The sequence below is a fragment of the Mya arenaria genome, chromosome 4 (genome assembly GCF_026914265.1).
Source record: "Mya arenaria isolate MELC-2E11 chromosome 4, ASM2691426v1".
Lineage (NCBI taxonomy): Eukaryota > Metazoa > Mollusca > Bivalvia > Myida > Myidae > Mya > Mya arenaria.
This window is the reverse complement of record NC_069125.1, coordinates 14,562,801-14,575,617: the sequence shown is the minus strand read 5'-3', so window position 1 is coordinate 14,575,617 and position 12,817 is coordinate 14,562,801. Positions and strand designations below refer to the sequence as shown.

At 33.9% G+C, this 12,817-nt stretch overlaps 1 protein-coding gene across 1 annotated transcript in view; it reads left to right on the top strand.

The window, feature by feature from the left end:
- The window catches only part of LOC128230648 (gamma-aminobutyric acid type B receptor subunit 2-like), a 34,585-nt gene extending 22,975 nt beyond the window's left edge, over positions 1-11,610 (top strand). Inside the window, exons 19-22 of the mRNA XM_052943092.1 lie at positions 4-142; positions 398-550; positions 870-985; positions 11,459-11,610. Of these exons, the coding sequence (XP_052799052.1) occupies positions 4-142; positions 398-550; positions 870-985; positions 11,459-11,610 (560 nt within the window). The remainder of the gene's footprint in view (positions 1-3; positions 143-397; positions 551-869; positions 986-11,458) is intronic.
- The last annotated feature ends 1,207 nt before the right edge of the window (positions 11,611-12,817 follow it).

The following is a 12,817-nucleotide window of genomic DNA, read 5'->3' as shown; positions in this document are numbered from 1 at the left end:
TAGGGTCGGATTTTGACGACGGGTCCCTGATGTCGGACATAAGTTACGGTTCAACTGCGTGGACGATGGCTCAAAACCCTGTTCACCGCCACGCTGGAAGGGCAACCAAATCCATAAATTCTATCGGAACAGATTTCTCTGGGGCAGGCTCCATCGATGATCTCTGGTACTTACATAAAGTAAATTCACTTGAAAACCTAACGACTACAAACCTTAGACCGACAAAACACTTTATTTGATGTAATTAATAACTGATGTACATTTGCAAACAATATTAATACTTATTTTTAATACACGTCTCACGTAAAAAACAGACAGGTATTTTTATATTTCGGATCAATTTTGTTCTTTCATAAAAATCCTTAAGTTTAAAAATGTTTTGTAGTCCGTCCACAACAAAGAGCGGGTTGACAAAGCGGAGCTCTGTGAAAACATGCCAGACGGAGATAGAGGAGGAGGGGGATGATGACGTGTTTGGTGGCGTCTACTGTGGCCCTTCTAACAATCGCACCTCCGCCAAACTGACCAACACGTGCAAGAAAAATGGCAGGTATCGTAGTGGAGTACATCCTTAAATAGTATATATATATTGTCTGAGGCTGATTATTCACTGACCCTCATAAAAGACGGACATGAATATCAAATGACACGGACCGACTCTTATCAGAAGATTTATATTGTGATGTTCAAATCATTTATATCATCTTTGTTTTATTAAAGAAATACAATCCATGCACCTTAAAAACAAGGCATATATGGATACTGCAATGTGAATCAATTAGAAGAAACTAATACAGGCGTTCAACACTTCGTGCCTGTGACAATATACCCGATTCCGATAAACTCATTTTAAGCTGTGATATTTTCAGTGCAAACCCGATAACTGAAGTTCACCCATTAATGCACGAATTCCCTAACAAATCATATATGACTACGGAAAATGACATCTATAAACCGGTGATCGGTAACAATAAAATAGAATTGGGTGAGTATGTATGTTGTTTATAACTTGAAACAGAAAGGAAACAGGATTGGGTTTAGTTTTAATAAACTTTAACAATAACAAATTAAAAACCACCATGAAAGAAAGCACGACATTCAGAATGACTGTTTTGAATAAGATTTCAAAAAATCTAATTAAAGAAAATTTCAACAGAAACAAAATTTCATGAATCGTAAGTTATAAATAATACTAAAGACAATTGTTTATAAAGGATTGCATCTGAAAGTTTCAAAATGTGTCGACGTTTTGTGCTAAGTACACATTTTACAGAACAAAAAACGGTGATGACAAAACTCGGTCATATGTTTCCCATCCTGCACTCTAGACATTTTAATATAGTACAACTGAAGTTGGTAAAAGTCTGCATGTTATAACAATATGAACAATCTAGGCATATTTGTAAAATGTGCATGATATTTGGATAATTTATTGTAATAAATCTACTAACACTTACTAATATGCATTGCTTGTAGCATGAGGACAGTTTATATTATGTACATGTTCTACTACTAGCATATAACGATACCATCAGATAAGTTTACTTTTTATTGATTTTATTATTATTATATATATATATATGTTGCATTTCCCTATACAGTATTTGTTCGCAAATTTGTTGACGAACAAATTAACAAATGAAAATTGATTTTACAATGATACTAATTTTTTACTCCTTATTTTTTATAGTACTTATTTATCATTTCATTTAATATTAACAAGAAAAGGTAAGTTCACGTGACATAAGTATGGCGGAAATATTTTTTAACATGGTGCACTCTAAAAAACACTCATTTTCAGACGAGGAAAGAGAATGGGATTAAAGGACTACATTGTTGTCGTAACTTGTAACCATGTGACATTGTAAGTGGTAAAATGTTTCTGTTGTTTGTTGTTTGGTAGTGTTACATTGTGCTATGATTGTTCTTTATGTTGTTTTACATACAAGTACTTGTGATGTAGCATGACTTTGTTAACGTGTTGGCTTATGACAAAGCTGCTGTTTTATTGTGTCATTGTGTCTCTTTCGTTGAGTGCATGATATACACCACAAAAGACATCATTAAAGATTAACTATTTTGTCTTGTCCCAGTAGTTTCCAATGTATTATCATAAGATAATGATTAACACGTTGTTTTTGCCATTTCATGATGGCTGTTTTGTATTATCAAACTAACACATACTTAATACGCACTCCGTTATGCTTTTTTTAATATGATACTATCTGAAGTTATATGCATTTGTTTTGTAAACAACATGATGTTATTGAATATGGCCTGACTTAAATAAGTTTGTCCCTACTCAAAACACAAGTCTTCATCAAATTAGTAGAACCAAAGGATCGGTCCGTCTGATACCGTATATGTTAAAATTCCTGACACCTCTGTGTTTGTTATAATCACCTATCGCTCTTGTACACTCAACAAACATGCATTTTGGCACGTTGTGATTTTTGTTGTGATTTGCAATTGAATATATTTCAAGAATATCACTTGATTACATTGTACCTATTTGTATGTATCTTTCAAAAAAATTTCAAATACTATAGGCCATTTATTGTACTCTAGTTAAATCAAAAGTAACACTTTTTTACAAATTTTATTATGTTTTGTTTTGATTAACCTAGTAGTTCGATCTTTTAATTTTTATTTCGGTTTGCGTTGATATTCCAGCGGAAAGAAACAGTGTTGTAACGAGGTCATTTCATCGCAAGGCTGCACTTCTCGGACATAGACGGAACTTTCGTCGCATAACTTTAATGTTCCCACCTGGAATCCGTACTGGGCGGGTTAGTGTTAATGGCGACGGTGGTAGCAAAGTGAACACTATTGAAACTATGATCACAGATCCTCCTGCCAAAAGTGATGTCATATGCCGCCGAAAAGCCCAGAAGAGTAATACAATTGCATGTGACATCATTGAACACATATAAAGTACTGAAATGATATCGCACATAACATATTTACTACCTACATAACTATTGCTTATTTTTATTTGTTTTTCTTCTCAATATTATGTTGTGGTTAATTATAACAAATAATTAAGGAAAAAAATAAATGGAATGGAAACGTCGCCAATGTCGTTGTCGTCACTTGCACAATAACACTGAAATGTTCAAGTAATAAACAAAAATAATATCTTCACTTGCCTTAAACAGCTGTGATGCACGGAAATTGTGTAAGAAAATAGCAAGTAAACCATATTCGAAAAATCCAAGTTCATATCCCTTTCGATAGCGTTTTCTATTTTCAGACGAAAAAGGATGGTTTTGAGGCAATTTCATTTCTAATATAATAATATTTTAAGATCAATCATAGGAATAGGGGTGAGAGTGGTCTAGTGGTATAGGTGTCCGCCTCTCACCCAAGAGGTTGTGGGTTCGATCCCCACTAGGGGTACTTTCTCATGGCCTCTCAAAAAGGACACAGTACTGGTTTCTGCCCAGGAAACGGACTCGAGAGTGATCTTATAAGCTATCAGCTTTCGTCTCAATCGAGCTAAAATAAATTAGTATAAACCAATCATAGGAATTCCTATTAGATCATACGAAAACGTAGGTATGATTATGTTAAAAAATGTTTTTGTGACTTCTTTCCAAGTAAAGTGCATGAATAGAGTCGGTTTTTATATTGACAATTGCTTAAAAATAAAACAAAATAATCAATGCTTCATTCGCATTGTTTGAAAATAGTCTGAGAAACTATAGATAATTTGTTCATGGCCTTTTGTAGTGATATGTTGAAATCTCCAACAGGTTGAACTGTAATTTGGGGACTTTTAGATTTTCACATAGAGTTTAGACCAAGAAAAGTTGTATACAAAGTAGGATGTCAAATACACTCTAACAATATTCTTTTGAATGGTAAACTTTAAGAGGAGATGCACCAAATGAATGTGTTACGTATTACAAAAATAGAAATCGGTTTGGACCCAGTGCTTACAAACACTAAGTAATCTTCCATTTTGGGGGAATAAATGATATCTCAAAAAAAGAAGTGTACATATATCGTGCATTTTGTCTTAATTATCATTATACTGTTGTTTACGACATCTAGTTCTGGTATCCATGATAACACATTTCTGCCGTTCATCTATTTCTGTAAAGATATTTCGTGCTTGAATATGTGATTGTCATAACATATCATGGACGTGAGCTGGTCTCTTTATTTGAAAAGCACACTGTCCGGGATTTCAAGGTGTACATTTAAATGAACAATAATTTGATATTTTTTCACACAAGCTGGCTAACACAATTTAAATTGTAACCCAGTTGCTTTTTATTGTTGATTTTGATGAAAATAATAAGAAGAACTAAATAATTGTTTTTATCTTATTACAATTTCGCAACGTTTACGACTTTTTCCCTAATGCATGGAGATAAAAGGAACTTGTCCTCAATGTTACTTTTGTGTAATTAAAATTGCCTATATGTTATGTAACGAGATGAAGTCATATTATGTTTATGTGTTATGTATTTCTTTTAGCTCCATATGAAATTGTTAATATATATAAATGAATTTTTAGGTTTAACTATACGATATGTTGACCGTAACGAATAAAATATAATAAGTACTGTGTTTATGCTATGTTAAACAGGGTAACCGTCATACTCGCATTTTGAACGATTTCCACACAATGTTGACACATTCCAAAGTACTAAATTAAAATTATTGCTTGATTTGACATAATATAAGAAATAGCCACAAGTGAAATAATTTTGCTTTTTTGGTTCATGAATGGAATTTATAGCTATCTTACACTGAAACATACATTTCTTTTATCCATATCATGCTAATAATTCATTATTGACGACATTGAATTGACCTCAAACTGAGCTAAACGAAATTGTATCGGAAAGACGTAATTGATTCTTATTACCAACACTGTGAGCGTGTTTCCAAAAGGTACGGTTATAATATCAGAAACAATTGATTTTCTCTCGATACACAATAAGTTAAACATGTTATATTCAACAATAATCTTTTACTATATAATTATAAGGACATAACTCCCTCCGCATAGAACTTCTCGATGTTCTATGCGTTGTGTCCTGACACATAGAGCTTCCAGGAAGAGTGTTGCCTTGCGGGTACACATTAGCCTTAACAATGATATTTCACCTTGACGCAAAAGATGTCCACCGACGAAGACTCAATTAACTCAAGTAATCTATCATCATATACGGTGTCCTAATGATAAACATTGCTACTCTAAGTATTATTTCGTTATGTACAGACCTATCTCAACGATATAAAGTTATTGGTGGAGCAGTCATTACATTAGCCTCTTAACCAATGATTTAATAAATAGAAAATGGACGTTTTTTACAACGGCAAATATAGGTGCTGCTGTGACCAATTTGAGCACTGCATGACTAATATATTGCAGTACCTAACCTTTAGATTTTATCGAGCATCAATCATTTAAATAAGGAAAACGATCATTAATATACCTTTTGAGATATTGATCATGTGATAAACCATTATGTGGGAGCGGCGTTTATACCGGACGTGGCTGCAAACGGTATTATGGTTTTAACTTTGTCACCAGTGACTGCTCCATACTTGAAAAACACAGTAGGCACTGGAATATCATTTTCCAGTAAGAAACAAAACAAAACTTTATTTATCGGGACAACTTTCTCTCGTGTCATATTTTAAACGATATTTTAAGACAAATGTAACTTTTAACCAATATACATGTTGTTCTGGTGAGTTACTGCACTGATATGTATCTTCTGTACGGCGATGTTTTGCGGCCCCGCAAACATGCATAGGGTGTTGCCCTTTGAAACCAACGCTACTGTGCTTACAAGGGTAAACACATAAATTCGCTGTTCCGTTGATATCCGACGGCAATGTTCATAGTTCATGATAAAATTAAAGTTGAAGTCACTCCTCTTGAAATCGATACATTTTTTATTTAAAGATCGAGGATTATGCTTATATATATAGGTAACAGAAGATTTCGGAGGAAATATTACTAGTACTGCTAAATTACATTTTTTCAAAAATAGTATTCAACACTGGTATTCATAGGACCTAAGAACAATCTAGCAAATGCGATTTCTCGTTAGAAATAACGGACCAATACAGTGAATGTGTGACCCAAGCATTGACGTAAGTTACATGTTAAAAACAACCCCAGTGAGTTTAACGTTTAAAGAATGGAAAACTTGATTTGTGCGTTATATGGTTGATTGATTTTTTAACCATATATAAGTAGTGCTGCTACACCAACAACAACAAAAAACTGCGTTGTGGCGGAACATATATAAATTAAACCCCCTCACAAAATCGTCCAAGATAACATTTTTATGTCAATATTAGAGAGAAAAGTAATGGGACACGCTCAAAATAAACCATTTTGGACTAGAAATTGTAAAAATGTTATTGGGGAGTAACCACAAACCACATTGTCAACATTTTAAGGTCTAAACACGAGGTATTTGACACTGGCAGCCCACATTCATCATTTGCAGCGCATTTGGAACCGCTTTATAAACCGTAAGTTATCGAGATTTTTGATGAGAGTCCGCATGATAAACTTGTCGGACGATTCTCCGTTTCACTTTGTTAACATGTAACGGTTTATGCCTACTCAGAGTTGGTTGGCACGAAAGTTTTATAATCGAATCGTAATAAAGGATTATATTACTCGAATATACTATGGACATTGAAAGTAATTTGTTCTTTTAAGACATGTTAATGACAAAGGTTTTATTTTCGCCCAATGCTTTATATGTACTAAAGTACAAATTAGCAAAGCTAAAGAGGCCGTTTTATTCTCATAATATCATATCGTACATTATTCCTTTAAAATGATCATAATGACGTGTTACGATGCACAATTGTGTTCTAAATTGTGTATGATTATGTCAATTGAACAGTCTAACAGGAGGATATTATTCTCAATTTCCGCGACTAACTTTCACACTTCGGTCCGGCTCGGTACACATGACATATTTTAGCGGTATGGTCACATTTTCCTCCGAGTAGTTTTCCCTTATAATGCCGGCTCGATACACGCGACATATATTTACGATTTGGTTGCTTGATTAAGGTAGGGTTGTTTTAAATCCTATACAGTTTGTTTCCAAAGTGTGATGTTTCCTTGCAAACCCAATGAACCTGTTTCATTAGTAATTCATGATTGGCAAATGTGTCTAGCCAAATCGCCCACGGTAACACAACAAAGCACAAGGCAGTTTTGTATCGCTGGTATCAAACGATGGTATACATGTTACACGGTTTAAAGGTATTTGTTTTATTGCATGTTAAATTTTCAACGCAAACATGTAAAACTTAAACAAAAACAATGTAAGTATACAATATAACGCCAAACCAATAACCTATTTTACTTAATTTTTGACAAAATTACAAACAACACAATGGATATTCTTTCTAAAAGACTCAGAAATAAAGGTTTCCCATTACCCAAAGCATTCGTTAAAAACAACAACTAAAAGTAGTAATTTGTGACAATAGAAAAAAATAATTTGTTTAGTACACATTCACACACATTCACTTTTTATTTTGTCACGGTAACATATCGTTACAACAGACATGTAATAACATATACAGGCAATTGGATAAACAACATGACGAAAAATAACAATTGAGGCAATTTTACCACCGGGTACAGTGACAAATCGCGAACAGGCATGATAAAGGAAATCAATGTAATACAAAGTTTTACAGCTTTAGAAGTTTGCATGTATACAACTCGTTGATCTGCTAACAGATATGTAGGAAAAACAAGTCTCGCTTGCCTCGGGATATTTTATGAATGGAAATTCGCCGCGTTTCCTTGGCTAACGGTACAAAAAGCACGTGCAGAAATTTATTTTAATTTTGCTTGCTCCTTATGTTCATACTATTCTCCAAAAGAAAGCCAATTTACACTGAAAAAAACACAATTTTCCTTTAGATATTGTATGCCATTAAGAATGAAAGGAGCTTCTGTGTGCACATTTACATACACGAGGTAATACCGGGCAAGCGGATATGACATTGAGATAAATGCGAAATTTTAAAAAGCGAAAATGCACGAGCATATCCTTATTCTCAATCAGAAAAATCAGCGATCGTGAATCTTGTCATAGTATAACGAGTATTTATTTGTTTAATCATAAACTGACTTTAGAATGTTAACATAGTCAAATTTTAACTAAATATATTTCACATTACGTGTAATCATTTGATCTGAATAACGCACACAACATTTGTACACATATATTTCATATTTCCTTTAAAGAGGAAAGAAAGACTTTGAATTTACTTGAATAAGGCCTATCGTGCATAAAATATGCATACAAACAGTTTGTCTGCACATCAAGAGTATTGAAATCGTATGCCTTAAAACGCCAATACGCTCCATTTAAACTATATGAACGTTTTCATTTGCAAAACAAATAGTGGCATGTAACTGCGCACTAGATAAAAAGAATGGACGCAAAAATCGAACGTTGGGAACCGGCGGGTTTACCGAAAACAGATTATATCTTTTATTTAATCTGCGCCATTCCGCTCATTGTAATGACAAACCAAAAAACTGATAACATGCAATGAAATACAACAAAAACACAGAATGATGGATATGCAAATGACCCTTAGACAAAGGATTTCAGGCACAAAAGCTTTTATGAGCTACGCATTTATTGGGTGCTGTGCTTCCTTTATGTTTTTTTTTATCAAATTCTTTCAATTCCATTTAGAAACGTAATTGTCCTTGATGGAAATCTTAATTGAGTTACAAATGAGACCCGTGTTATTGCCATGAATATTGACATAAGCTGTTAAACCCTACTTATTGTACTGTAAATAGGAACATCAACAACATCAACAACAATGTGTTTATTTTGATACACCACAACTGCTGAACTTGGAAGAGGAGCATGCTTTTTACAACATTTGTTTAAACCCTTCACTTGTCCTACTGTGTAGACATTCACTATTTTAACAACAAGTTGTTTCGTACACGTTCAAATGAGGTTTAATTACCTTTTGTTTTACCTTTTGACGTGCGTGTAATCAAAGGGAATTTCGACGAAAACATGGCACTTTTTGTATTTTGCCATTTACTCTACTAACCACGCGTTTTTTTCGGCACATTTCGCACATGTTCCTTACCGCGGACGTTATCTATTTGATCTAATGTTCACTCTACGCGGCGATTGAAGCATTATGCCCACCGCGTTCTTCCACCGCCTTCCACCGCGTCGAGCCACCGCGATACGCGGCGATGCGAAGTTTTAATTAATGGTATTTAAGGTAGCTGTCAATTGTCAAATTGTGAATGCAGTGTAGTGTTATACTTTATACAATAAGGTATGTAATCAAACAATTATTTAATGTATGAACACGTAAACTACAAATAAAGGACTGACATGATGGTAATTACCCACTTAGCGTTTTATTTATCCGTCTTTTACTATTGGCCACAATGGTAAAAACGTATGGGTCTTCGCTGTGCTTGTTAGTTTTCGGCTTTATCTTGAAATATAACAGACCCTATATCCGGTGTCTAAACAAATAATAGCTTGAAATTATATCAGTCTTTCGAGCGCTCAACTCAATTATCGGAACAGGAACTCCGACGAGCAATAGCGTAATTGTTTATTGATGTGTTACAAATGTGGAAGCATAAATGTCAATTGAAATATGAAAAGGTTGGAGTGAATCGTCAGAATTGAGCTACACTGAGCCCCGGCTTTATGACGTGCTCCAAACCAGATTGGTTAATGTCAAACTGGGAGACTATTAGCTTTCCGGGATATCTAGCTGCCGCCGGGAGTAATTTAAATATCAAAGGGATCAATCTAAATCATACAGCTTTATTTTGTTCCCTGGTATATTTATCCTGAGATAGCTTAAGGAATCACTATGAAGCGGGTGGGGGATAATATATCTTAGACTATCGATATTAGTTTATTAAGAAGAAATAATTCGTTTCCAGTCGTTGTCATTTCTTCCTTTAAACTTAAATGCAGTGGCCTTTTAAATATTTTTAAATATATTTTTAAATAAAACAACTTCTTAACGATCATCATGTTTATTTTTTTTTGAAACTAGAATAATAGATATAGTTATTACATGTCTCTTTAAAACTAATTATTGTTCTCAATCAAATTGTACATTAAATGAGAATAGTTAAACGCTGTATTTAATACATAAATGTTAGTTCTTGTATGCGAGCTTGGATGTGCATGGAGAAGAGAAAGCCGATGTATAGCCATAGAGGAAGGGTCGACAGAAGGAGAAGATAGAGTGAGAGGGTGGATGGGATGTTGGAAATAGATAAATAAAGAGGAAAGGAATATCGAGGGTATGTGTAGGGGAATGGATACTATAGAATGGCGGTAGAATGATAGGATGGATGGAATAATTGGAACTAAGTGAAAACGGGGTAGGGATATAGAGAATATTGATAGGTGAAGGCACTATGAAAAGGTGGGTTGAATGATGTGAGGGAGAATAGGTACTAAAGAAGTAAGGGGATTGGATATCGTATAGGTAGTGTAAATTAACACGTAGAAGTAAAATAATAAAACCGGATTGTGGCTCTTAGTTATTCAATAATTTTGGTATACATTCACGCCACTATGATATTTATAACAGTTTTGGAATGTTTCCCATCTAAAATTGTTGAAAAGTATCTTCGAACGAACTTTATAAGGTTTCTACAACATGATAATGACATATCTATTTTGAGTTTGGAAGGGATTAGGTCCCATAATGAGTTATTTGTCGACTTGATTTGTTTGTTCGTAAAGATGATAAGAAACGGATAAGGAACCAAAAGTATGGATGAGAGAGGTAACAGTAATCTATAGGGGTATTATATATTTTCATAACAGTTTGATAGTTTGAAAAGAGAAGTTGGAAAGAAGTAGGGTGAAAGAGAGAGGGGAGTGAAATTGGGTACTTCTGCACTAGTGTGCACATTTTATATGGTGTAATAACATCGATATATTTATTTAGAAGTACTAAAAAAGCATGTTTTGACTTAGTTGGAATTGTAGTTCCTTCCTGAACACGAATACTTTGAAAATACTTTGAATCATGAGAGTATTTTATATTTCTTTCCTCTTTTATAATCTGATATGCGCAATATGTAAGTGTAATTCCGTCATTTTCGTATCATATCCCAGACGCACTGATGCAATGACTGTTCTTAATCAAATGAGTGATGGCTAGTCCGTATTGAAACAGACGTTTGTTCAAACAATTGTGTGCACTCGGTAATATTTCAATCCCATTCTTTTCAAGGCTATTATTACCCATATGTATTTTATAATAATGTTAAAGCATGTATCAAATTAATGTATAGACTCTATGTTATTTACTATTATGAAAATATACAGGAATTCATGGCGTTTACATCTCAAGAGACTTTGGCTTACTTGATGGTATTTGATTGTATTATATGCAAAACATGTTTATGTAATGTTTCTAGCCATGTCAAAACGGGATGTACGGTTCCAAGTACCAGTGAATCATCCTCAGCGGGTACCGTTAGAACTGGTGGACGCTCGAGGACCATGCCCTCAACGTCACGTGTTCGCTTGCGGAGCTGAACACCACCATATATGGCTACATCTTTACTGACATTCTCCCCTTTCCAGTAGTAAGAGGCGCACCGAGTCAGGCCTGGTAAGTGGAAGTCGTGTATTTATATATAATTATATATCAGTGTTTGATTGTGGTATTGAAACGGATGGAATCAGCCCATTTTTATCTGAAAAGATATAAATGGTCCACATGCTTTTAAATTACAAGCAAAGATCGTTGATAATATGCAATCAACTCATCTGATATAAATTCAAATAAACATAACAATCAAAATTTGTATAAAAATAAACTTTTTTGTCTTACCTTATAACAACACTCGCTTTTTAAGGATTTTTCCAAATAAGAGCAGTTGTTTTGGACGGTATTATAATACGAGTCCGTTGAATATAACGATAGTACGGGTTTTATGAAATTGTATATCATTGTTTAAATATGACCGAACAAAGAAATTTATGATTACAAATGAATTATTATTTTTTAACTATTGAACCTGTTATATGCGCATCTTTTGCCTTAGGGGTTAAGAATGGTAATGTTCCACCTACGGAAGGAGATAAATAAATAAACTAATAATCTAATCATTCAACACTATGACTGAAATAAATGGCTGCATGGGTATTTTGAAATTGTCCGACAATTTGCCATACGCAAGGGAAATTGATGTTTATGACAAACATAAAGCTACAATGAATATACTAGCAATAACAAGGGTCTTCTTGGGAAAACAATTATGACAGCCATCAAGGACAATTTTGTTTCTTTCTCTGGAACTGTTAGACTTCGATACATAAAGAAGGCATAGCACTGCTCTTAGTGTTTCCCAGGAGGATTATAATTTCAAGACAATTTAGCACTTAACGTTAATGTGTCGTATCGGCAAAAACCGCAAATGTAATTTCCACACAGATGACTCGATCTTTCATTGCCTCCATAAATGAAGGGCAAAATATATTTAATATAGTAAACAATTTTGTCTAAACATAATAAAATACGAAACATATACGAATCTAAACAGATTTTACTCATTCAGAAAATGAAGGAGTAGCGATCAGTTATTGAATACTGCTTGGGTTTTTTGTAAATTGTATAGAGCTGTAATTTCAATCACTCAGAGAATAATCATTCATGGTTTAAAGATTTAAAAAATGTAACCATTGCAAGGAACTTAAAGTGTTTGCCATAAGTCTACGTTATTTTGAATCGACCCTCGTATTATTTTGGAAGAAGTATCATTTATTAACAA